Source organism: Phoca vitulina, unplaced genomic scaffold (assembly GCF_004348235.1).
Source record: "Phoca vitulina isolate PV1807 unplaced genomic scaffold, GSC_HSeal_1.0 scaffold5, whole genome shotgun sequence".
Taxonomy (NCBI): Eukaryota; Metazoa; Chordata; class Mammalia; order Carnivora; family Phocidae; genus Phoca; species Phoca vitulina.
In genome coordinates this window covers 60,788,965-60,812,173 of record NW_022589708.1, presented here as the reverse complement: position 1 = coordinate 60,812,173, position 23,209 = coordinate 60,788,965, and the positions used below count along the sequence as shown (strand labels likewise).

The 23,209-nt window shown below is 41.5% G+C and overlaps 1 protein-coding gene across 1 annotated transcript in view; it reads right to left on the bottom strand.

The window, feature by feature from the left end:
• The window catches only part of WDFY2 (WD repeat and FYVE domain containing 2), a 170,391-nt gene that overhangs the window by 23,490 nt on the left and 123,692 nt on the right, over window positions 1–23,209 (bottom strand). Inside the window, exons 5-6 of the mRNA XM_032403088.1 lie at window positions 19,072–19,222; window positions 9,813–9,925 (exon numbers count right to left, since the gene is read on the bottom strand). Of these exons, the coding sequence (XP_032258979.1) occupies window positions 9,813–9,925; window positions 19,072–19,222 (264 nt within the window). The remainder of the gene's footprint in view (window positions 1–9,812; window positions 9,926–19,071; window positions 19,223–23,209) is intronic.

The following is a 23,209-nucleotide window of genomic DNA, read 5'->3' as shown; positions in this document are numbered from 1 at the left end:
ATTTTGGCTCAAGTCATGATCTCAGAGCCTTGAGATGGAGCCCCACGTAGGGCCCCTCGCTCAGCAAGCAGTCTGCTTGAGATTCTCTCCCTCTCCCTTTGCCCCTCCCCCTCTTGTGTGTCCTCTCTCTCTAAAATAAATAAATAAATCTTTAAAAAAAAATTAAGGCTGGCCCAAGAGGAAGGTGAGAATCACCAAAAACCTCATAAATCAGGCAAGTAAAAAGAAGTAACTAGTGTAGACTGTTAATACTGATGCCTACTATCTAAACAGAATTGGAGAGGACCCCAGTTGGAAAACCACTGCATCAGCCTCCACAGCAATCCACTGTAAACTCTGAATTGTTTTTTTTCCAAAATTGTATCTTAAGTCTAAGCACTTTTCACCACCTCTACTACTACCATCTTTGCATGAACCATTATCAAAATTCTTGGCCTAGAAGATTGAAAAGCATGATACGTATTTTGTTGGAAAGCCTATGGGGGGAAAAGGCACTCATGTAAGACAGTGTACCATAGTTCACAGTGAGCACATGAACTATGGTACATTCACTCAGTATTCTGCAGCTATGAGAAACAATGAACAAGATCACTTAGGCGGATAGCAAGTGATTTCTAGGACACACTGTAAAGTGAAAAAGGCAAAGCACAGAAAAATAGCTACATTGTGCTATCTTTCATCTAAGAAAAAAGGGTAAGTAAGAAATGAATGAGATTTGTTACCTTCAGCAGGTGCATGGGAACAACTATGGAGAAGGGCTGAAGCAGAGTGGCACTTTTCTGAGTATATTTTTTTTTTGTTTGGTTCTGTGTTTTGGAACCATATTAATGTTTCACATACTCAAAAATAAGTAAATAAAATTAACAAGGAGTGTGTTGGTGGGGGGCAGGGTGTGGACCCAAAATAGAATATAAACAGAAACAAGTGAACCTAACTGTATTACAAATGAATGATACGACCACACTGAAGGGAGGCAGGGGGAGAACTGACAAAAGTCACTTTGGAAAATAGTAATTTGACTACATAGTCTAAGGCAAAATATAAGATCTGTACACAAATATAGTACTTTAGTTAGGAGGTTTGTATATGGGTTACGTAGGTTAGCAATTCTGAAGCTATTCTGTGTGTATTTTAGGACTGAGCAAGTAAATATATTGAGGATAATGAGAGCTGAGTTTCTCACTATCTTCATAGGAGTTACAGGTGTGGGGGGAGGCTAGAATAAACTCTTTGGTGTTAGATTGGAATTGGAAGTATCAGTATGAACTTGTGTGTGTGTGTGTGTGTATACATACACCCCCCCACACACACAAATACGAAAGACACAGAAATAGTTACAGATATGTGAGCACGCACATATATTTCCTAGCTCCCCCCAAGAGTGAGCACACGTAGCACTCAGATTTTGGCTTCTATATACTTCTAAATACTATCTATTCTTCAATGAAAGAAACGTCTGTATGAATGGTTAATTCTAGGGCTGAGGCACAGAGTATACAAGATGAGCCAGGAACATCATGTTGTATCAAAAAGTGAAGGGACAGGGGGCGCCTGGGTGGCTCAGTCAGTTAAGCGTCTACCTTTGGCTCAGGTTCTTGGGATCCAGTCCCTGCATCAGGCTCCCTGCTCAGTGGGGAGTCTGCTTCTCCCTCTGCCCCTCCCCTCTGTTCATGATCTCTCTCTCTCTCTCTCTCATGCTCGCTCCCTCAAATAAATCTTAAAAAAAAAAAAGTGAAGGGACAGTCAAAAGGTCACAGAAGCCAGTGTCCCATTGGTCAAATCAGGGACAATTTGAGCAAGAAAATAAATAAATGATAGCAACGAATTCTCACACATAGAAATAAGAACTCATGAACCCATATTGGTATAAACAATGGAAAAAATAAATATGGGGGAGAAGTAAAGTTTTTCCTTATAATAAAATTCCAACCAAAAAGTGTGGAAAAGATAATGACTAGAAAAAGCACAATCTGGCAAACACCACAGTCATAACTGTTTCCGGAAAGAGTCATCAATCGAGTCTCAATGGATAGTAAAATTACTGGACAGAAATATGAGAAACAGTATTTATACAGTTTCAAAATATTTCCTCATAAAATACTTACGAATTACAAAGGGTGACTACAGTGGAGAAACTTGGCAGACACTACCTTAACCAAATGATCAACGTTAACATCACCAGAAACAGGATAAATCAGTATCACGTGCCTCTTGACACAATCCACTGAGAAGGACGTAACATCACTTCCATGGTATTCTTATAAAAAATGCATAACCTGAATTTAACCATGAGGAAACAGCAGACAAATGCAAATGGAAGGACATTCTGGCTGGTACTCAAAAATGCCAAGGTCATGAAAGACAAAGGAAGACTGAAGAGCTGTCTCACGTTGAAGGAAACGAAGGAGACATTATCACCAAATGCCACTGGTCCTGGATCAGCTTGTGAACACCCCTGAGGACTCAAGAGTATTACACGACGCTTCAGTAAGAGTCGAAAAGATGGAAGAAAAAGCTTCAAGACGGGAAGGAGGATGGGACTGGGGAGGAAAAAAAAATAACTTTTGAGGTCCATCCCAACTCTATGTACATGTCCTAGCAATGGTGTCTCTTGGAGGTTGGCATATAAATCGCAAACAGTAGCACTCATTTCAAATCAGTGCATCCAGCATGTATTGAGCATCTTCTATATGGCAGATACCAGGTTAAGCTCTGTGGATACAATCAAATCAAATAAGACTCAGACTCTACTCCCAACACAAACTTAGCTGAAGATGATGGCATTAGTTTGGAGAACAAGAAGGACATGCATCCTCTGTTTGGTGTGGTATTCTCTCTTGGAACACATGGCTACTCCCTCTGCCTGGAGTGCCCATCTTACCTTTTATCACCCAAGAAACCTTTCCTTTCTTCAAGGTGGAGCTCAGACGCCGTCTCCTGCAGGAACGCTTCCCCAACACTCTCAATCAAAGTGAGGTTCCCACCTCTGTGTGTGTTTCTATCCCCACACTCACCCACTGCATTGAACTTATCAGATTACAAACATGTCCCCACAGGAGACTTTACATTCTGTATCTTTGTATTCAAGCACAGTGCCCAGTGCCTGGTACACAGTAGGTGCTTAATAAATGTTTATGCACCTGGCCTGTGAACTGGATGGCAGAGAGGAATGGGAGACAAGAAAGAAGATTAATAAGCCATCACTACAGAGGCGTCTGGCAGAGCCTTGGGATGGGGGCCGGTGGGAAGGCAGCGCACTAAATCACAGGGGGCACAGAGGGGTGGAGAGGAGAGCTGCTGACGGAATGGCCTCTTCCTTCCGAGGAGAGTGTTCCAGCAGCCCTCAGCAGACAATTTCCTGAACAGTCCTTCCTACAGATGCTTTTGGCAGCACGGAAAGGCAACCCCCGTCAGTGAGCCTGCATTCCAGAGCAACGCAGACCCGCACCTCTGCGCAGTCCACACCCAGGGCGTCCTTCTCACCCTCCGTATCTAAGTTGGAGAACAAGAGCCAGGGGCTACGGCGGGTGTGGGTTTCTGTGTTTATATTTCAAATCACAAACATCCTTTCTTCCATTTTACTTCACTTCAGATTCCTCCATCTTTCTGCTCCCCCTCATTTCTTGATATATGCTTCTCCCTGCCTTTGACCTTCATAACATAGGACTGATAGAGCAGTTTCTAACATGGATGTATTCTTAAAAATAAAGGTCTCTATCATTATAAAATTTATCTATACTATTACATTTTCTCATAAATGAAAATTTTAATGGTTGCGTAATATCCCAACACATGGATATACCTTATTTCACTTACTGTCACATTTTCCTCAACTTTTAACTATTATAAATTTTGCTAAGATGAACATTTTTATTTGTAAAACTTTGCTCACGTTCCTATTTAGTTAGAAGCGATTCCCAAACATGAAACTAGATCAAGAGTAGGAAAAGTTTTAGAAATTTAATACATGTTACAAAAATACAGAGTGAACTCATTTTTAAGAGACTTTTACAACCTATCTTGCAAAAGCTAGAGAGACTACGTGCAGTGTTGCAAAGTCAGGGCTGAAACCGGCTGGGTCTGCCTTACCCGTGTGATGTGGCACCTCGCCTGGGGCGTGCCATCCCACCTACAAGGTGAAGGAGTGCGGACTCCCTGTGATGACAGGAGAGCGACGGAGTCCCCAAAACACAAGGCCTCTTGAATAAAATCTCTGACCTTTCAGCTGCTGCATTTTGCAGTAACTGCAGGCTGAAGTGAGGAGTGTTGCTGTAAATCTGAACATGCTCTACCTGCAGGCTACCCCCTCCTCCCGAGAGCCACAAACAGACATGCTACTGTTTCCTTGCTACCTCCCAGGGGCGTCTCTTCAAGCACCGTGATCTCCCTCCCCAGACCGCTCTAACCTCCAGTGCTCCTGCTTTCGGCAAATGGCAGCACCATCCACCCAAATGCTCCAGCCAGAAACCGGGGAGCCACTCCCACCCGAATGCCAAGTGCTGCTGACTCCTCATCTCCTAAAAAGTCCTTGAGTCCCTCCTCTTCCCGCCATGCCCACTGCCATCCGCCCAGTCCAAACAAGTGGGACTCAGGCAGCCACCTTCCTTCGAAATGGTCTCCGCACATCCATTCTCGTCCCCACCCAATCCACCGCCATGGCTGCCACAGTGACTCGTTAAAATGGAAAGCAGGCCACCACCCGGCTCACACTTCATCACTGGTTTCCCACTGCCTGAGAACAATGTCCGACGTTCTTCACATCACCTGGAAGTTCAACCTCCCCTCCTGGCCCCTGGCTCTCCACAGTGCCCACGGGACTCCATACAGTTGCTCACACTTTCCCACCCCAAGCCGCATACCCGCGTCACCCACCTGGGGCCTAGAATGGTCTCGCCACCTGGGTAACTCCTCTTCCTCCTTAAGGTTTCATTCAAACACCACTTCCCCAGAAGTCTCCCTTTAGCGTTCTGGAGAGGGAGGCCCTCTTCTTCCTTGCTCCCCAAGCAGCCTCTGAGCTGCACTGGGGCGTCATAGTACTGCTGCGCTCATAACCTTTTGAAGAACTACCTCCATTTATTGGTTTAATGACTGCATTCCATGACTGGAAGCTGAATAGGCAAGCATTATGCTTGTCTGATTCACCCCTATATCCCAGCACTCATCATGCAGAGGGCTAACGACGTGGCTGACTCGATAAAAATCTACATCTACTGGATGTGAAAGCCTTCACTGTAAACAAAAATCAAGTTTTCAGCTTAATGATTTGAACTTGCGTATTTGCACTGAACTATGCCTTTCCTTGTTTTAGTTATTTTTGTTACAGTTATACTGTTACTTTCAATAATTCCCCTAACAGTTAATGAACAAGACTGTATTTAAATTTTTGTTAAGCAGTGTGCTTTGGCAACTTATGTTCAATCCCTTCTGTTTCTAGTATGTTCACACTAACCAAAATAATCCTTAGAAGTAAAAGAAAAAAATGACTTTACTAATACTATGAATTTCCAATGGTTAAAATCTGATTCTTCCTCCCTTTGTTCAAGTCAGTGTGACTTTTTGGGAGAAATACTTTCTGATTTCTGCAGAAATAGCAAAGAACTATGATACTTGGCATTTAGTTCCAGAAATAAAACCAGCAGAGGGAGCAAAGGAACATAAAACTAGTTTCCTAGGTCCCCATGGATTAGTAAATGCTATGCTGGCCTGTGGTATTAGGCCAATTCCATCTCTAACCCACATTTTTATACGACCTTCTGTACTGTAACAGAGTGATGGGTGAATGGTTAGGACTCCGTATACATACCAGACTGTCTGCTTCTCAGTGTGGATCTGGACTGACAAGACCCCCAGTATCATTCTTTAATGGATCTGGGTTCATCTTAAGGTCTTTGTTTTGGGGTTAGGGAATGAGGAGATTAATCCTTACAGAGCCCCTTTTCCCAGAGTTTGGGACCTCTCAGGGCCCAGGATGGGCCGACTGTAGAGGAAGAGCTCAACACTATGTTTGCATCAAGGAATCTCTTAGACATCCCTGCTCTGGCTACAAATGAATGAGTTGTGCTGTAGCCAGACTGGCGATGGGTAAATACTACTGTCTACGGATAATAACAGTAAGTTGACTATGTGACCTGTTACATTTGCCTTCATGTGAGTTAGTGACTCTCCTGGGCCATATCTGGTCTTCCTCAAAGATAGTTCATGATAAAGTCATAGAGGAATGCTTTAAACTCTGAGAAAGATAAAGCATAATGCCAAGACGACATTTGATATTAGAACTAACCCAGAAGACAGGAAACCCTTGGGCCACATCTGGCTCACTACACAGCAGTAAGCGGCAGCTACTCGGCCCTTTTCTGGCCTCAAGGCAGCAACAGAGGACTCAGAGCACAACTCTCAGCCGTACAGTGAACGGCTGACTACTAAAGAGCCAAGCTGAAAGCCACCTCTGCCTAAACCAGGTCTGGGAACTACCCAGTCTGGTCACCAGGCTTGCCGAACTCAGCCCCCGAATTTCACCTTGGGCCCATCCACTCCTGGCTTTGCCGTGTACTCCTGCCACATTTTGAGGGGCAGTTCCTACTAGCTTTCCAGTTACACTCTCTATTCTGCTGCCAGAACAATCTTTTAGATTCTGACCAGGTTAACATCTTTGCTTCAAACTCTTTTATGGTTTCTCATTGACGTCAGGCTCATGCCTCAGTGATCCAAACGGACTCTCACTTCCTTTCCAGCTGCCCGCCACCTCAGACTCAGTGCGCCAGCCAAAAGGAGTTACTAGAGTTCCCAGGAGAGCACACTCTTGCAAATCTCCACGCCGTGGACGATGCTGGTTTTTTCTGCCTAGAGTGTTTGCCTCACTTCTTTTTCATGAACTCAACACTCACTCCTTCCCAAATATCTTAGGTCAACAACACCTCTGCTGGGAAGGCCTACCTGATGGACCCCCACTCCTGTTCGAGCTAAGTGCCCATTCTGTGCTCCTGGAAGTGCCCCAGGCCGGCTTCCCCCTGCCCCTGCCGCCATGTCACTCTTTCACTCCTGTCTCTCTCCCTGGGCTGTGAAGAATCTGAGGAAATAACTGAACCTTTTATTTCCATGACAGGGAGTAGTGGCTGAGATCAACTAGGGAGAGCAATGAGTGTAAAGAGACCAAGGTTCAGGGCAGAACTCAAAAAAGATCACTAAGGAGACGAGAAAGAGCAGTCAGATTAACAGAAGAAAACTGGGAGAGAATGTGTCACAGAAGCCAAAGGGAGGGCTGTTACAAGCATGAAGGAAGGGCGAAATGTTAAGTATGACATGGTTTAAAACACGTCCACTGGATTTAGCAACCAGCAGGTCACTGGCCACCTTGGGGACAGCAGTGTCAGACAAGCGAGAGACAAGCCAAACTGCAGGTGGGTGGAAGGCAAGTGAGAGGTGAAGAATTTGAAGGAGCTGGAAAATGATATTCTTTCAAGAAGCCTTGCTGTTTGCTACAACATGAGGACATTACGCCAAGTGAAAGAAGCCAGTCACAAACAACGCATCCCATAGGAGTCTACTCTGTGAGGTACCGAGAGCAGGCAAATTCGTAGAGACAGAAGGTAGAATGGTGGTTGCCAGGGGCTGGGGGAAGTTCGTGTTTAATGGGGTCAGAGTTGCAGTTTTCTAAGACAGAAAATGCTGTGTGGATGGATGGTGGTGATAATGAGGGTCCTTAATGCCACTGAGCTGCATGCTTAAAAATGATGAAAATGGTGAATTTTCGATTATGTACATTTTACCATAATTTAAAAAAAGAAAAAAGCAGCACTGCTGTTAAGAGAATATGACGAAAACTGCTACAACAGGATACAGGATTGAGAGAGTTTTGTTCATTGAACAGAAAGCCAAGACATTTAAGCATGTTAATACACTGAGAAGAGTGAATTAGTCAAAAGGAAGACAAAGGGAATAGTTTTTGATGTGGAGACCCCCGGAGACTCAGCCCTGGGCCAGAGGACAGGAGACTCCTTGGTGAGACAGGAGGGCGAAAGATGAGGAAGTGTGTTTGTTAGGGAGGAATATAGGGCAGGCAAGAAAAAAAATTTTTTTTTAAGATTTATTTATTTGAGAGACAGAAAGAGAGCGCGCAAACATAGGTGCATGGGGGGAGTAGGGGAAGAAGGGGAGGGAGAGAGAGAATCTCAAGCAGACTCCTCGCTGAGCGAGGAGCTGGGGCTTGATCCCACATTATGACCTGAGCCAAAAATCCAGAGTCGGATGCTTAACCAACTGAGCCACCCAGGCGCCCCAAGAAAAACCTTTTTGAAGCTTCTATCTGATCACCTCTATTTTTCCTTGAAGGAGGAGTCTGGGGAGGGAGCAGTGGCTCAGGGAGAACGGTGAAGGTCTGGAGAAGTCCAGGGGAGTACTGAGGACGTGCAGAGGGACTGAGGCGACACTGGCAGGTGAACTGGAATGCTGAACCTGCCAGTGGTAATGGTGGCCTGGGGCTCAGGTGCAACTCGTGGTGGAATGGCGACACTGTGAATGGTGCACACATTCTTCCAGAAGCACCAGAGCACCTGAACTGAGAGTGCTGGGCGGCTCGTGGCTGAAGTGACAGCCTTCTGGAAAGCAAGAGAGGATGGGGCAGCAAGAGAGACACGGGGGACTGAGGGACCAAGGACGGACTGGTCAACAAGGGCAAGAGCAAATGGAGCCGGAGGTAAGGTTTAGAAAAGCAGGATATTAGGAGACTGAAGTCAGCAGTGAAATACAGAAGTTTAAGGTTCCTGACATGGGAAGAGTTCTGGGTCCCCACCTGGCGAGGCTCAGCCAGGGTGTAGGTGGCTAAAAAGAGAAATCCAATTAGGAAGGACCTGGGTCCTTTCCACAGGGGATGCTTCTATGTGTTCTTCCCAGAAAACACAGGATAATTAAGATGATTTTTTATGACTCTTTTCCTCTGGATTCAATTTCTTCTTTACTGCATTCCTTTTTTCCCCTTGAGGAAATCCCTCATGATCTAGGTACTATCCCATTTTACATCCTTATTCACCTATTTGTGTTCTTATATGCCATCTAAACTCAGTATGAACCTTGTTCTGTACTAAATCATAGGTTGGTTATCTGTGGGAGACATAAAAAGCCCATTAAGAACCATGAATATAGGCAGTGATTCATTTCCCAGGGTCAACATCACATATTAAAAATACTAGGAAAAACGAATCACTACCACCTATTCAAGTGTTTCAAAGGCTAAGCATGGATTATTTTATATTACCTTGCTTACATGATCCTGAGCAGATCCTGATTCCCTCCCCAACAAACAAACCCTAAATAATAAAAGAACCCAGAAGGAAGTTAAAAAGGAACCTGTACCTTTTTATGTAGCCCAGCTACCCACAACATATTTTTTTATTTCACTCGTCTTAGAAGTGGGGGGAGTCTGTCTTGCACACCATCTTCTCGCTCCAAGGATGGAAAAGACAGACTAAGGCAGCTGTATTTTTGGCCTCTCGAGGTCTGTGCAGTTGCCACATGGTCTCAAACAATGTCTCATCAACACACGCCAACACTAGCTTTCTCCAGCGCGACAAGACATAGAACCAAATTACCAACATTTTCAAAACAAGAGTGGCTCCTTTTTTGTGTGCACTGAAAACTGTAGAAAATTTTTGACATTATATCTTACTGAACCATTCTGAAATCAGCTAAATGTATCACGTGTATCTGAGCACACTGGACTCTGTCACTTTCACAACATGGCATCCGAACGCCAGAACACGTGGCCGGTGATATGTCACTGTGAGAGCGGCACACGGAGATTCTGCTTGCAGTCCCACCTGTATGTCCTCTGAATGTTGTGACCAGGGTGCAGCTGTCTTGCTCCAGTTTGAGGATGGTTACTTGGCCTGACTGGTCACCAATAAACACATGCCGGGTTTCAACATCAAATCTATCATGTAAACATTAAGGATGTTTCTCAAAATTGAGCAGAGGGATTTACATACATAAATCAAGCAATAAATAAATAAATAAATAAAACCAAGAAATGTGCAAATCCCATATGAAGAAAGCTTGGACATAACTTAGCTAAAAGATACAAAAGTAGACACAACAAAATAAAAGACGCAATATTATGGGACAATAAGACTTCACATGATAATGATGTCATTCCTTACAACATGAATTTACAAATTTAATATAATCCTTATAAAAATATCAACATATGTTTTTTCCCAGAGCTGGGGAAGTTATTTAAGTTCATATAAAAAATAAATAAACAAGAAGAGCCAGGGATATTCTGAAAAAATGGCAATGTGGTATGTGATAGGGGAGGTTAGCCCTACCAGATATTAGAACATGTTACAAAATCTCTGTAATTAGAAGTGTGGTATTGGTGCATAAACAGACAAACAGACCCATGGAACAAAATGGCAAGTCTAGAAATAGATCCCAAAGCATACAGAAATGTAGTACGTGTCTGATGAGGGTGGCTCTTCAAATGAATAAGGAAGAGATGGGTTAAAAAAAAAAAAAAAGATGTTGGCATAAACTGCACAGTCATTTGGAAAAACAAAACAGGACCTGTATTTCACATTCTATATCAGGATAAATTGCAAATGGCTTGAGGATCTAAATGTAAAAAATTACAAATGTAAGTTCTAGATGGGAGAGTTCCTTTATAATCTTGGAGTGGGAAAGGCTACTACTCAAAAACATAAACAACAACAAATACCATCAGCAAAGCCAAAAGATAAACTAGAAAAAATATTTGTAACTTATGTTACAAAAGGTCAAATCCCTAACACAAAAAGAACAATCAAGAAGAAAGCAACCACAAACCTAATAGAAACATGGGCAAAATGTATGAACACATAGTTCAAGAAGAAATGAAGATGAAAATGAAAATGGTGTGTGAAAATGAAAATGTGTGAAATCGGCCTGAATGCTAGCCTTCAAAAGGCTGCTTACAAAGCTGGCCTGGTGTCTCACACCTTGGATTTCCGGAGGGTCCCACCTTTAGCAGACAAGAGTGGCCTTAACTGTACACAGAATATGGTTTATGCCAAATACCTGCTTTCCTACTTAGTCTGGAATTTTGGTACATGTCAGGGACAGGCTGCCTACGTGACCAGTGTCCAGTACAAACCTAAGGCACTGAGTCTCTAGTGAGCTTCCCAGGTTGATAACACCTAGCAACCCTACTTCTAGAGATCTATCCCAGAGATACACTGGCCAAAGTACAAAATGCATGCCTGAGGCTATTTGCTCCATGCTATTTTAAATAGCTAAAGTGTGAAGACAACAAAAAAATTCCATCAAAAGGGCACTTACTGAATTAACTATGATATACCTATGCAGTATCAGGGGAAAAAAGAGCTCCATATCATAAGCAAACACATGTAGGAATTTCCAGGGTATATTATAAAGCGGGGAAAACAAGCCAAGGTATATACGCTCGCTACACTATCTTTGCATAAGAAAGAGAGGGCAATAGAAATGTCTGTGTGTGTGTGTGTGTGTACCCGTGTGGGCGCTTATTTTACAAAAGGAAGCCCTGGAAGGGTAAGTTAATATCTCACACAAGTGGTTGCCTATGGAGGAGGGAGAAACGAGCTGAAGGGACAGGGCTGATGGTGAGACTTTCCTTGTCATAGTTTCCATCCTGGAGTCATGTCATTATTTTACATATTAAAAATATGTATAAAATTAAAAGAAAAAAATCCCCCAAATTGACAACAAAGTAGAATTGGTGAACCATAACTATGGTGATCACCATAGTTATAAGCATAGCTAACCATATAACCATAGTTAACAGAATTATTCAAGTGCCTCTAACACACAGCGTTTCAACTGTACATCCTTGGGAGAATATATTCTAAGGACAAAGAGAACTGCAAGGAAAGCTAAAATCTCATTCCGTAGTCTTGGTGCTATAATACTGCTATTATTATTTTGAAACAGCTTAAATGTACCATAGGATAAAGCAAATATGTTAATGTTTTAGAAGCCATAATTTTCAGCCCAAGGTGAAAGAATCAAGTACAAAAATGAAGTAAAAACCCTAAAATGTTAAATGTGAATTTATTATATGAATTGATGATTTATTTTCTTTTTAGAAATATACACACATATATTTCCTAGCTATCTCTGAATACTATGCCTCACTAAAAGAAACAGCTGATTCAGGACTGGGACAGGAAGGTACAAGATGAGGTTAAGATGTGTTGTGCCAAAAAGTAGGGAAGCTCCCTTCAAAGGCAAGTGGGGTTCTATCAAAAGACACTGGAGCCAATATGATGGGGCTCTTATTGGCCAAAGATGGGACAATATTCGCATCAAAAAAGGCAAATTATTGAAATCTGCCAGATATATTATTTTAAAAAAACCTTAAGAGTTTACAATAATGCTCAAAAAGAAAAAAAAAAAGACGCCTATTGGAGGTAACCAGGGCACTGAATCTCTACTCTGAAAATGAGCAATTAAAGAGAAATAACTAAGAATTTATGTTGCTTTTCCCATACTAATTATATCTCAGGGTAACCAAATAGCCCTAGTTAATGAGGGAAAGTTCTACTCTATAGAAGAATTCCAACTAATACATGTGGAAAAAATGATATGATTACAAAATAGCCATTTTGCGACCCTAACAAAATAACTGGTTCAGGCAAGACCACTAAAGGCAAGGCTGATGTGGAGGTCAGCACTGCAGGGACCTGGTGGTCACCACCTAAAACACTAACCAATCCCGGCATCTCTGGGAGGGGGTGACAACCCACCACTACGTGCCTCCTGCTGCGAAGCAATATGAACCAGACAGCACAAACACCAAGTGTCCTTACCAGAAGCTGGATCTGAACTGGATCAAGACTGTAGAGGTAACTCCCAGCTTACAGAAAAATATGGGAGAAGTGCAGGTAGAAGAAAAAGTGAAATGACATCATGAGGAAGCAGAGATCACTTTAGAATGCAGGGCTGTCTCCAGGAACATGGACTCAGTATCTCCAACAAGTTATAGAAGCATTAAAAAAAAGTGAAGGGAGGAGATCACTGCTCTAGATTGAGAGATTTAGGATATGACAACCATAGTCAACTGTGTGAACTGTGTCTGGCCCCGATTTCAAACCAACTCACTGCAAAAAGCCAGTAAGTGAAATGTGAAAATGGATCAATTATTCTACAATATCAAGCAGTGGTTATAAATTTTTAGGAGTAATAATAGCATTGTGGTTACTGAAAAATTCTGTATTTTTTAGTGATGCACAATTAAGTATGTAAGGATGAGATGACATAAGGTCTAAAATTTGTTTCTGAATACTCCAGCAAGGAGAGAGAGAAAGCAAAAAAGATCATAGAATCAATGCTGGATTTGATGAGTACGTGAGTGTCCATCATAATCTCTTCTCCCAGTTGGTGCATGTTTTGAAAATTTTCATAATAAAACATTTTTTTAAAAGTGAAGGAGAACAAGGCACCACAAATTCTTCCAGTCTCAAGAACAAGGGAAATATATGTAAAACAATATTAAGATTGATATGGAATAAGATCGCCTTACATTCACCCAGATTAATTTTAAGGACACTGATGAAAAAACAAATGCACTGACACCCAACAGTCTTTATGATGGCAGGTAAATAGTAGTATTCTCTTAAAAAAATATAAATGCAACAAAAGCTACTTGAAAGAGAGCTGAAATAAAATTATACTACAACCTCAAAGCCAGAGTGATTGGCATTAAGTATGATATGAGGAAATATAAAAATCAAGATAATCTTATAGCTTTCCAGTACCCTTGCCCTGAATATGAATAGATCTAAGAGACTTCTTGGTGAAAAGACCTTGTACTATATAGGGTGACATCTTGGAACTATATCCAGCATGAATAAAATCTTAAAATGAAGAGTATCTAAATTATTTCTGCGGAAGCATGAAAAATGTGATCGAAACATGGTCAAATGACGAGACTGAAAGGTGAAACTAAATTATTCACAAATTTAAATACTAGTAAGTGAAGTGGTGAAGGAAAATAGTTCTATTTCCTAACATCAACCTGCCATGTGACCTTTGGGAAATACCTCCACTCTACTGTATTTAGTTGCTCAAAGGGCTAGCCAAAAGACTGTAATACCCAAATTCTAATCCTGGTTCTGCCAGGCATTAGTCATGTGATCTTGAGAAAGTCCCTTAACCTTTCTGAGCCTTGGTTTCTACACTGTGAAAACTGAGGATTTGGTCTTTGGTTTTTACTTCTAATTATTGTTAAATTGATTATTGTTCTTAGTGTTATAGCTCTTAATACTTGAAGCTTCAGATCTTTAGCCAAAGCAACCAAAGATTTTGAAGTTATTCAGAAATTGGTAATTCATTTTTTCATGTGTCTGTTAGCCATTTGTATGTCTTCTTCAGAGAAGTGTCTTTTCATATCTTCTGCCCACTTTTTGACTTGATTATTTGTTTTTTGGGTGTTGAGTTTGAGAAGTTCTTTATAGATCTTGGATACCAGCCCTTTGCTTTATCTGTAGTGTCATTTGCAAGTAACTTCTCCCATGCTGTGGGTTGCCTCTTTGTTTTGTTGACTGTTTACTTTGCTGTGCAGAAGATTTTTATCTTGACGAAGTCCCAAAAGTTCATTTTTGCTTTTGTTTCACTAGCTTTTGGAGATGTATCTTGAAAGAAGTTGCTGTGGGCGATGTCAAAGAGGTTACTGCCTATGTTCTCCTCTAGGATTTTGATGGATTCCTGTCTCACATTGAGGTCTTTCATCCACTTTGAGTTTATCTTTGCGAATGGTGTTAGAAAATGGTCGAGTTTCATTCTTTTGCATGTGGCTGTCCAATTTTCCCAGCACCATTTATTGAAGAGACTGTCTTTTTTCCATTGCATGTTTTTTCCTGCTTTGTCAAAGATTATTTGACCATAGAGTTGAGGGTCCATATTTGGGTTCTCTATTCTGTTCCACTGGTCTATATGTCTGTTTTTGTGCCAGTACCATGCTGTCTTGGTGATCACAGCTTTGTAATATAGCTTGAAATCGGGCAACGTGATGCCCCCAGCTTTGTTTTTCTTTTTCAACATTTCCTTGGCGATTCGGGGTCTTTTCTGATTCCATACAAATTTAGGACTGTTTGTTCCAGCACTTTGAAAAATGTCATTGGAATTTTGATCGGGATGGCATTGAAGGTATAGATTGCTCTGGGTAGCATAGACATTTTAACAATGTTTAATCTTCCGATCCATGAGCATGGAATATTTTTCCATCTTTTTGTGTCTTCTTCAATTTCTTTCATGAGTGTTCTGTAGTTCCTAGAGTATAGATCCTTTACCTCTTTGGTTAGGTTTATTCCGAGGTATCTTATGGTTTTTGGTGCTATTGTAAATGGAATTGTTTCTCTAATTTCTCTTTCTACAGTTGCATTGTTAGTGTATAAGAAAGCAACTGATTTGTGCATTGATTTTGTATCCTGCCACATTACTGAATTGCTGTATGAGGTCTAGTAATTTGGGGGTGGAGTCTTTTGGGTTTTCCACATAAAGTATCATGTCGTCTGCGAAAAGAGAGAATTTGACTTCTTTGCTGATTTGAATACCTTTTATTTCTTTTTGTTGTCTGATTGCTGTTGCTAGGACTTCTAGTACTATGTTGAACAATAGTGGCGAGAGTGGGCATCCTTGACATGTTCCTGATCCTAAGGGAAAGGCTCTCAGCTTTTCCCCATTGAGGATGATATTCGCTGTGGGTAACAAATAATCAAGTCAAAAAGTGGGCAGAAGATATGAAAAGACAATTCTCTGAAAAAGACATACAAATGGCTAACAGACACATGAAAAAATGTTCATCATCATTAGCCATCAGGGAAATTCAAATCAAAACCACATTGAGATACCACCTTACACCAGTTAGAATGGCAAAAATGGACAGGGAAAGAAACAACAAATGTTGGAGAGGTTGTGGAGAAAGGGGAACTCTCTTACACTGTTGGTGGGAGGTGCCTCAAAAATTTAAAAATAGAGCTACCCTATGACCCAGCAATTGCACTCCTGGGTATTTACCCCAAAGACACAGATGTAGTGAAAAGAAGGGCCATATGCACCCCAATGTTCATAGCAGCAATGTCCGCAATAGCCAAACCGTGGAAAGAGCCGAGATGCCCTTCAACAGATGAATGGATAAAGAAGATGTGGTCCATATATACAATGGAATATTACTCAGCCATCAGAAAGGATGAATACCCAACTTCTACATCAACATGGATGGGACTGGGGGAGATTATGCTAAGTGAAATAAGTCAAGCAGAGAAAGTCAATTATCATATGGTTTCACTTATTTGTGGAACATGAGGAATACCATGGAGGACACTAGGAGAAGGAAGGGAAAAATGGGGGGGGGATTGGAGGGAGAGATGAACCATGAGAGACTATGGACTCTGAGAAACAAACAGCGTTTTGGGGCGGGGGGGGATTGGTTAGCCCAGTGATGGGTATTAAGGAGGGCACATACTGCATGGAGCACTGGGTGTTATACGAAAACAATGGATGGTGGATCACTACATCAAAAACTAATGATGTATTGTATGGTGACTAACATAACATAATAAAATTTAAAAAAAAAGAAATTGGTAATTCAATTGTTGAAAGGTCAGTCTCTTTGTCTTCCTTTATTACTCTACTTGAATTTTTATTATTTTCACTGCACACGTACTTCTCCCCTATGAGGCCAGAAGGAAGAGAAAAAAGCTGAATTCAACCTGACTTCTATCACTTGCTGATGTGGATGAATGACTGTGAGGTGGAGATAGGAAAAAGGTGGTTCATCTGTGGAAGGTTCTTATGTACGCCACCACTATCCACCAGGAAGAGAAACTGGGGGTACTGATACTCTAAACATTTTATATATATTGTTTCAGCAGATCTTCTTCCTTCCCTTATGAAAAGAAACCTGTAAGTATGGTAGGTGGAAGAAAGAAGAGGAGAAAGAGGTGGGATGGAGGGTTCCCATGAAGAAATGTGTTTAAAAATTGGATTTTAATGTGAGCCCCAACACTATATAGGTACGTTAACACTGTTAACAATCTGTGCACCAGGCAGCTCCCAGAAAAAACCCTCCAGCCTTGGGAAAGTCGCACGTTTCCTGCATGTTTCCCTTGGCAAAAGCAATCCTGTTATGCCATCAGTGTGGAGCACTGGAAAAATATCAGAGATAGAAGGATATAAGGCCATTCTTAAATCAGGAGCAAGGGCAGGCACTGTGAGAGGCAGAGCTGTAGAGATGAGGGAATCTTCTGGAAGAGCCTTTCTGTAGTACTGCAGTTCCCCTCCCCCTTAACAACAAGGTTGGACTAGATGGTCATTTACACTGGGAAATGAACCCAGAGGCTTTCACACACACACAAAAGACTTCTGATATCTGATCACATGATTTTTTCTGCTTGGTAAACCACGTGGTGTGTGGCCAAAGGAAATGGTTGAAAAATGAAGGTGACTTTAGGAGATGCCTGAAGAGAAGGGTCAGAAACCACCACAGTCAGGAGACTTTCAGTTCTGGGCATTTTGTTCTGTTTCTCATTTTCAAATAGTTTAAAAAGTAAACTTCTTAAAGGCAAGATCTGCCTTTTTTCTATATTCCTTGGCTTGGCTAAGTGCTACCGAAGCCAGCATTCTATTGATGCCATTAGTTCTGGTCTCAAAAGGGTAACACAGTATGATGGGAGAAAACAGCAGTCCAAGGCAGAAGACCCGGGTTCTGGTGCTTTTCTGACATACTAGCTGGGTGGCTACAGGTAAGACGTGCGACCCTTTCTGGGCTTCAGCTGGCTCATCTGTAAAACGGGGAGTTGACCCAGATGACGGCTAAGGGTCTTTCCAATTCTAATACTATAAGAAATCAGTCATCTATTGACAAGAGAGTTCATGTATTTCACGCATTAGGCTTGTCTCAACTGGCTTTTAGAAAGTAAACTTTGGAGTTTCTTTTCTTAACAGGTGGTACCACCCTCTCAAAGATAAGCTGGTCCTGCTTGCCATTCCTTATCACCCTCATTTCTGGCCTGCTTGGTAACTTGCCATTTTTACAACCTTCCATGATGGCCATTCTTAGTTTCTTCATCTTGCTCTTCCAAGTGAGGAAAATAAGAGAGAAAAATAGGAGCAACATTAGCTAACAAACACACACACACATAAAGCTATTGCTGCACGTCTGCAAGGAGACAGCAAAGTACTTTGTCAGATTGTTGAGAATCACTGAATAGGCATTTTATAAATATAAGATGAACATTTGAAAGCAAGTCTTACTATTTCTTCCTGCTTTTGCTGACAAGTGATCTGTTTCCATGTATTCCCTCATTCGTCAGAAGGTGGAGAGTGATTCTCTGCTTTTTAAACCAAGAAGCTCAGGGCCTGTTATTCCTTACATGGTGGCATCGTCCATACAGGCTTCACATCCATCAAGCCTGTGCTTGCTACAGCCCAGTGGGCCAGACGTGAGGATTACCCAGCATTAGGGGGCATTCACACTGGGCATATGGGTCCTAGAGACTTGGAAGATGAGAATTAGTATCACTCTACATATCCTGGAAGGGGCTTGTACCTGGAACAAAGTTTGTACCATTACCGTGTAGATACCAGCTAACCTACTAGTGGTCCTGGCACAGTGGCTTCTCCAAAAATATTTAAAAAATAAATAGGAATCTGGTGGTTCTTCACAACCTCAATATCTGTGTGTAAATTACTTCCGCAGGTACAAAAATAAAAGGCTGTCTTTCATTGATGGTTTTATTATCTCCATGTTCCAAAATTCTTTCTGACCACTGAGGCTCATAAACCTGGGCTGTGTCCTGTCTGGATGTCAGACTTGTGTCACAGTCACCCCACAACCTGCTCAGCAGGATCTGTTATTTGGGGGGAAATCACCTCACTTTAATCCACCTCCGTGAGGACCCTCCATCATTTGTGTATCGGTCAAGTCAATGAGAATCTAAATCAGCAGGGCAACTCAGCAAATAAAACAAAAAACTTTCAAGTTGCACATACCCAAACTTTTCATGAAAGAAAGGAGTCAACAGCTAAGTTCCCACCAAGGGATTTTTGTCCAGCAAAGGATACTGCAGGCCCGAGGCCACGGCACTGGTACGGTAACCTCCCAGGCGTTGCCCACTCTCCGAGCAGTGCCAGGCAAACTGCTTATCCTGCCCCGTGCTCAGCACCCACTCCAGCTCCAGGACAAACAGGATCATCGTCACTCTGCTCTGATGCGCTAAAAGCCAAGAGACAAGAAAATAACCCATAAAGCATCATAAAGGAGATTGATAAAGCATGGTCCACAGAGATGCGTCATTCTCTTCTCCCCACCCCAGAGGAAGCTGCATAGTATAGACAGCCATTACACACACAGAACAGTGGTTCTCACCAGGGAAGAGGTATACCACTGTCGAGGGGCATGCCTGAGCTGTTAGACGATTTTTTAAAAACTATTCATTTCCTCCCACCTGTCCACTGTCTATTTCCTCCTACCTCCCACTGTCCATTTCTTTCCCGCCTGCACCAAATCTAAGTTTACCACCACCCAGAGTCCCCATTACCAAAGGGCCTGGGCCACCTCTCTCAGACATGATAGAGCTGCTGGACCGGAGAATGCCAGACTCAATGTGACCACAGGACAATAGAACACACGATGATCTTATAAGTTTATGCAAGCTTAAAAAAAGTAATGAGCATTACTGTGCTCCTTTTGGTGAAGTATGGCTTATTAAACCTATGACAAAGTTCTAGATGAATTTTTTGTAAGAAATCAAATGCTAGAAAGGAGGGCAGAATTATTCCCAAGTGCCACGTAAAAGAGAATGAAATAACCCTTATGTCAAAGTATACATACATGTGATAAGGAGGGCAAATCTCCCAGGGTTGCTCATACACAGAGGCAACACCATCCACAGAATTACCGCATCACACAATTTTATAATTAGAAGAAACTGTTCATGTCATCTACTCCATCTCCCTATTTTACATGTGGGTAAATTCAGGCACAATGAAGTCGAGTAGTTTGGCCAAGGTCTCATGGCTTCTCAATTATCGAATAAAATCCATAAAAATTTGCTTTCTTCTTACACAATTCCAGAGGGTGAGGCAGAGGAGGTCCATGGCCACTGAACAGAGCTGACTGGAATAGACAAAGATCAATACCCTGGAACCCAGACCTCACTGGCCCTGTGCCCAGGAGCTGGCAGTTTGGTGGGCAAGAGCAGACTCGTCACAAGCGTGATGACGTGATAGAGAAAACATCAGTTTCCCATTTTGATCATGAAAATAAAGTTAGTATGGACTAGATGGACCAGTGCAGCTCTATTGACAATAACAGTATCGCCTGCCAATTTCTGAGTGTCTAACAAGTGCCAAGTACTTAAATATATTCTTTCACTTAGTCATTGTAATGACCCTGCAAAAGTGGGTAGTTTCTTCATCTTATAGACACAACCTGGCCTTGGCAGGATGGCTCTTTTATATTGGCTACCAAACCAATGAGTACCCACAGGACAGCCATTCCACCAAATGCCTGATATTTTAAAATCTGATATTTGAAGCATAGAGAATCTAAAGGGACACAGAAGGGCTACAGAAGCAATAATACTATGACTTCTCTACAGTAAACACCTGCCTGTCAGAGTATCAGCCACCATTCAAGATCAAAATGTTGTCTTTAACTTAAAAGGTATGATTTCTTGGGAGAAACTCCTGAGGATCTTGTCATCAAATGTCCAATTCAAGCTCCACCAATGATGGAATAAAAATGAACTTCTCTAATGGTTCAAGTTTCTCAAATCTATTTCAGCAAGAAAGTAGCCCCCAGCACTTTGTCCCTTTCTCCCATCACTCTCTAAGTCCAAGGGGATGACAGCAGTCCAGAAGACAAGGGGGGTTAAGCCCTCTGAGCTGCCATCATGTGACGGGAGGAGACAGAGGCTCACACAGGTTGAGTGACTTGCTCAAATCTGCACAATCAATGAGTGATGAAACGAGAACTAAGACCCTAGGCTCTCCGCCAAAGTTGATTCTCTTTCTGTGTCAGGCTGCCTAGGACTACTGAAAAAACAAAAAAACAAGCCCCAAAACTCAGAGCACATACTCTTTTCTAAGGTGACAGAATCCTTTCATTCAAAAAGAAACCCTTTAAAGGTATCACTAAGCTTCAGAAATGTGGGCTTGAAGTCTGGCTATACTTCTTGAATAGGAAGGCTGAGAGAAGACATCCTTGTCTTGTTCATGATCATAGAGGGAAAGCATCTCCTTTCTCACAATTAAGTACAATGTTAGCTGTAGGTTTTTGTAGATGTTTCTTTATGGAGTAAGGAAGTTCGCCTCTATTCGTAGCTGGCTAAGTGTTTTTATCACGAATGGGTGTCAGAGTTTATCAAATGCTTTTTCTGCACTAATTGATATGATCTATCATTTTACTTCTTTAGCATTTTGATGTGATGGGTTACACTGATTTTCAAATGTTAAACCAGCTTTGCATATCTGGAATAAATCTTCTTGGTCATGGGTGTATAATTCCTTCTATATATTGTTGGATTTGCTAGAATTTTTTTTTTTTTAAGGATTTTAACATCTAAGTTCATGAGAATTACTGGTCTGTAGTTTTCCTTTCTTATAGTGTCTTTGGTTTTGGTATCACTGATTGGTTTTTAAAAAAATGTTTATTGAGGTAAAAACCACCATTTAAACCATTTTAGAGTGTATAATTCTGTGGTTTTTAGTATATTCACAATGTTGTACAATCATCATGGAAAAATGTACTATTTACAGAACATTTCCATCACCCCAAAACAAACCCACATCCCCAACTCCTCTTCCCTTATCCCTGGGCAACCACCAATTACTTTCTGTCTCAATGGATTCCCTTATTCTTTTTTTTTTTAAGACTATTTATTTATTTGAGAGAGAGAGAGTGCGAGCACAAGTGGGGGAGGGGCAGAGGGAGAGGAACAAGCAGACTCCCCGCTGAGTGGGGAGCCCGATGTGGGGCTTGATCCCAGGACCAAGAGATCATGACCTGACTTAAAGTCAGATGCTAAAACAACTGAGCCACTCAGGTGCCCGTCCTCCCCTATTCCTGACATTTCATATAAACGTATTCATACAAAGTATGGTCCTTTGAGTCTAGATTCTTTCGCTTAGCGTGTTTTCAAGGTTCATCCACGTTGTAGCATGTATCAATATTTCATTCCTTTTTTGTGGCCAAAAAATAATTCATTTTTTTTGATACACCACATTTTGTTTAACCATGCATCCATTCATGGGCATTTAGGTTATTTCCACTTTTTGGCTATTGTGAATAATGTTGTTATGCACAATGGCATGGAAGTATGTTTGAATCCCTCCTTCCATCTTTTTTGGGTATAAACCTGGAATAATCCTTGCTTGGTTGTGATGTACTATCCTTTGTATATGCTGCTGAATTTGATTTGCTAAAATTCTGTTTAGATTTTTTTGCATCTGTTTTCATGGGGAAGGCTGGCCTATATATTTCTTTTCTTGTACTGTCTTTGCCTAGTTTTAGTGTCAGGTAATGCTGACTTCAAAAATCAGTTGGAAAGTCTTTTTCTGAAAGAGTTTGTGCAGAGTTTGTATTGCTTCTTCCTTAAATATTTGATAAGATTCACCAGTAAAGCCATCTGGGCCTGGGGTTTTCTTTGTGGGAAGGTTTTAATTATAAAGTCAATTTCTTTAGTAGATACAGGGTTATTAGGGTTATCTATTTCTTCTTGAGTGACCTTTTGCAATTTTTACCTTTCAAAGATTTGTTCATTTCATTGAGGTTGTCAAATTTTATTGGCATAAAGTTGTTCATAATATTCCTTATTATCCTTAAATATCCCTACAATCTCCAATAGTATCACTTCCCTTATTCCTGATATTGGTAACTTGCATCTTCTCTGTCTCTTTTCTTTCTGGTAAGTCTGGCTAGAGGTTTATCGCTTTTACTCATCTTCTCAAAATAAACAAAAACAACAGTTTTTGGTGTCACTGATATTAATTTTCTGTTTTCTATTTCATGAACTTCTGCTATGATCTCTCTTCTCTTCCACTTGGCTTTGTTTCCATTTGTTCTTCTTTTTTTTTTTAAGATTTTATTTATTTATTTGAAAGAGAGAGCATGAACGGGGGAAGGGGCAGAGGGAGATGCAGACTCCCAACTGAATGGGGAGCCCGACAGGGGGTTCGATCCCAGGACCCCAGGATCACA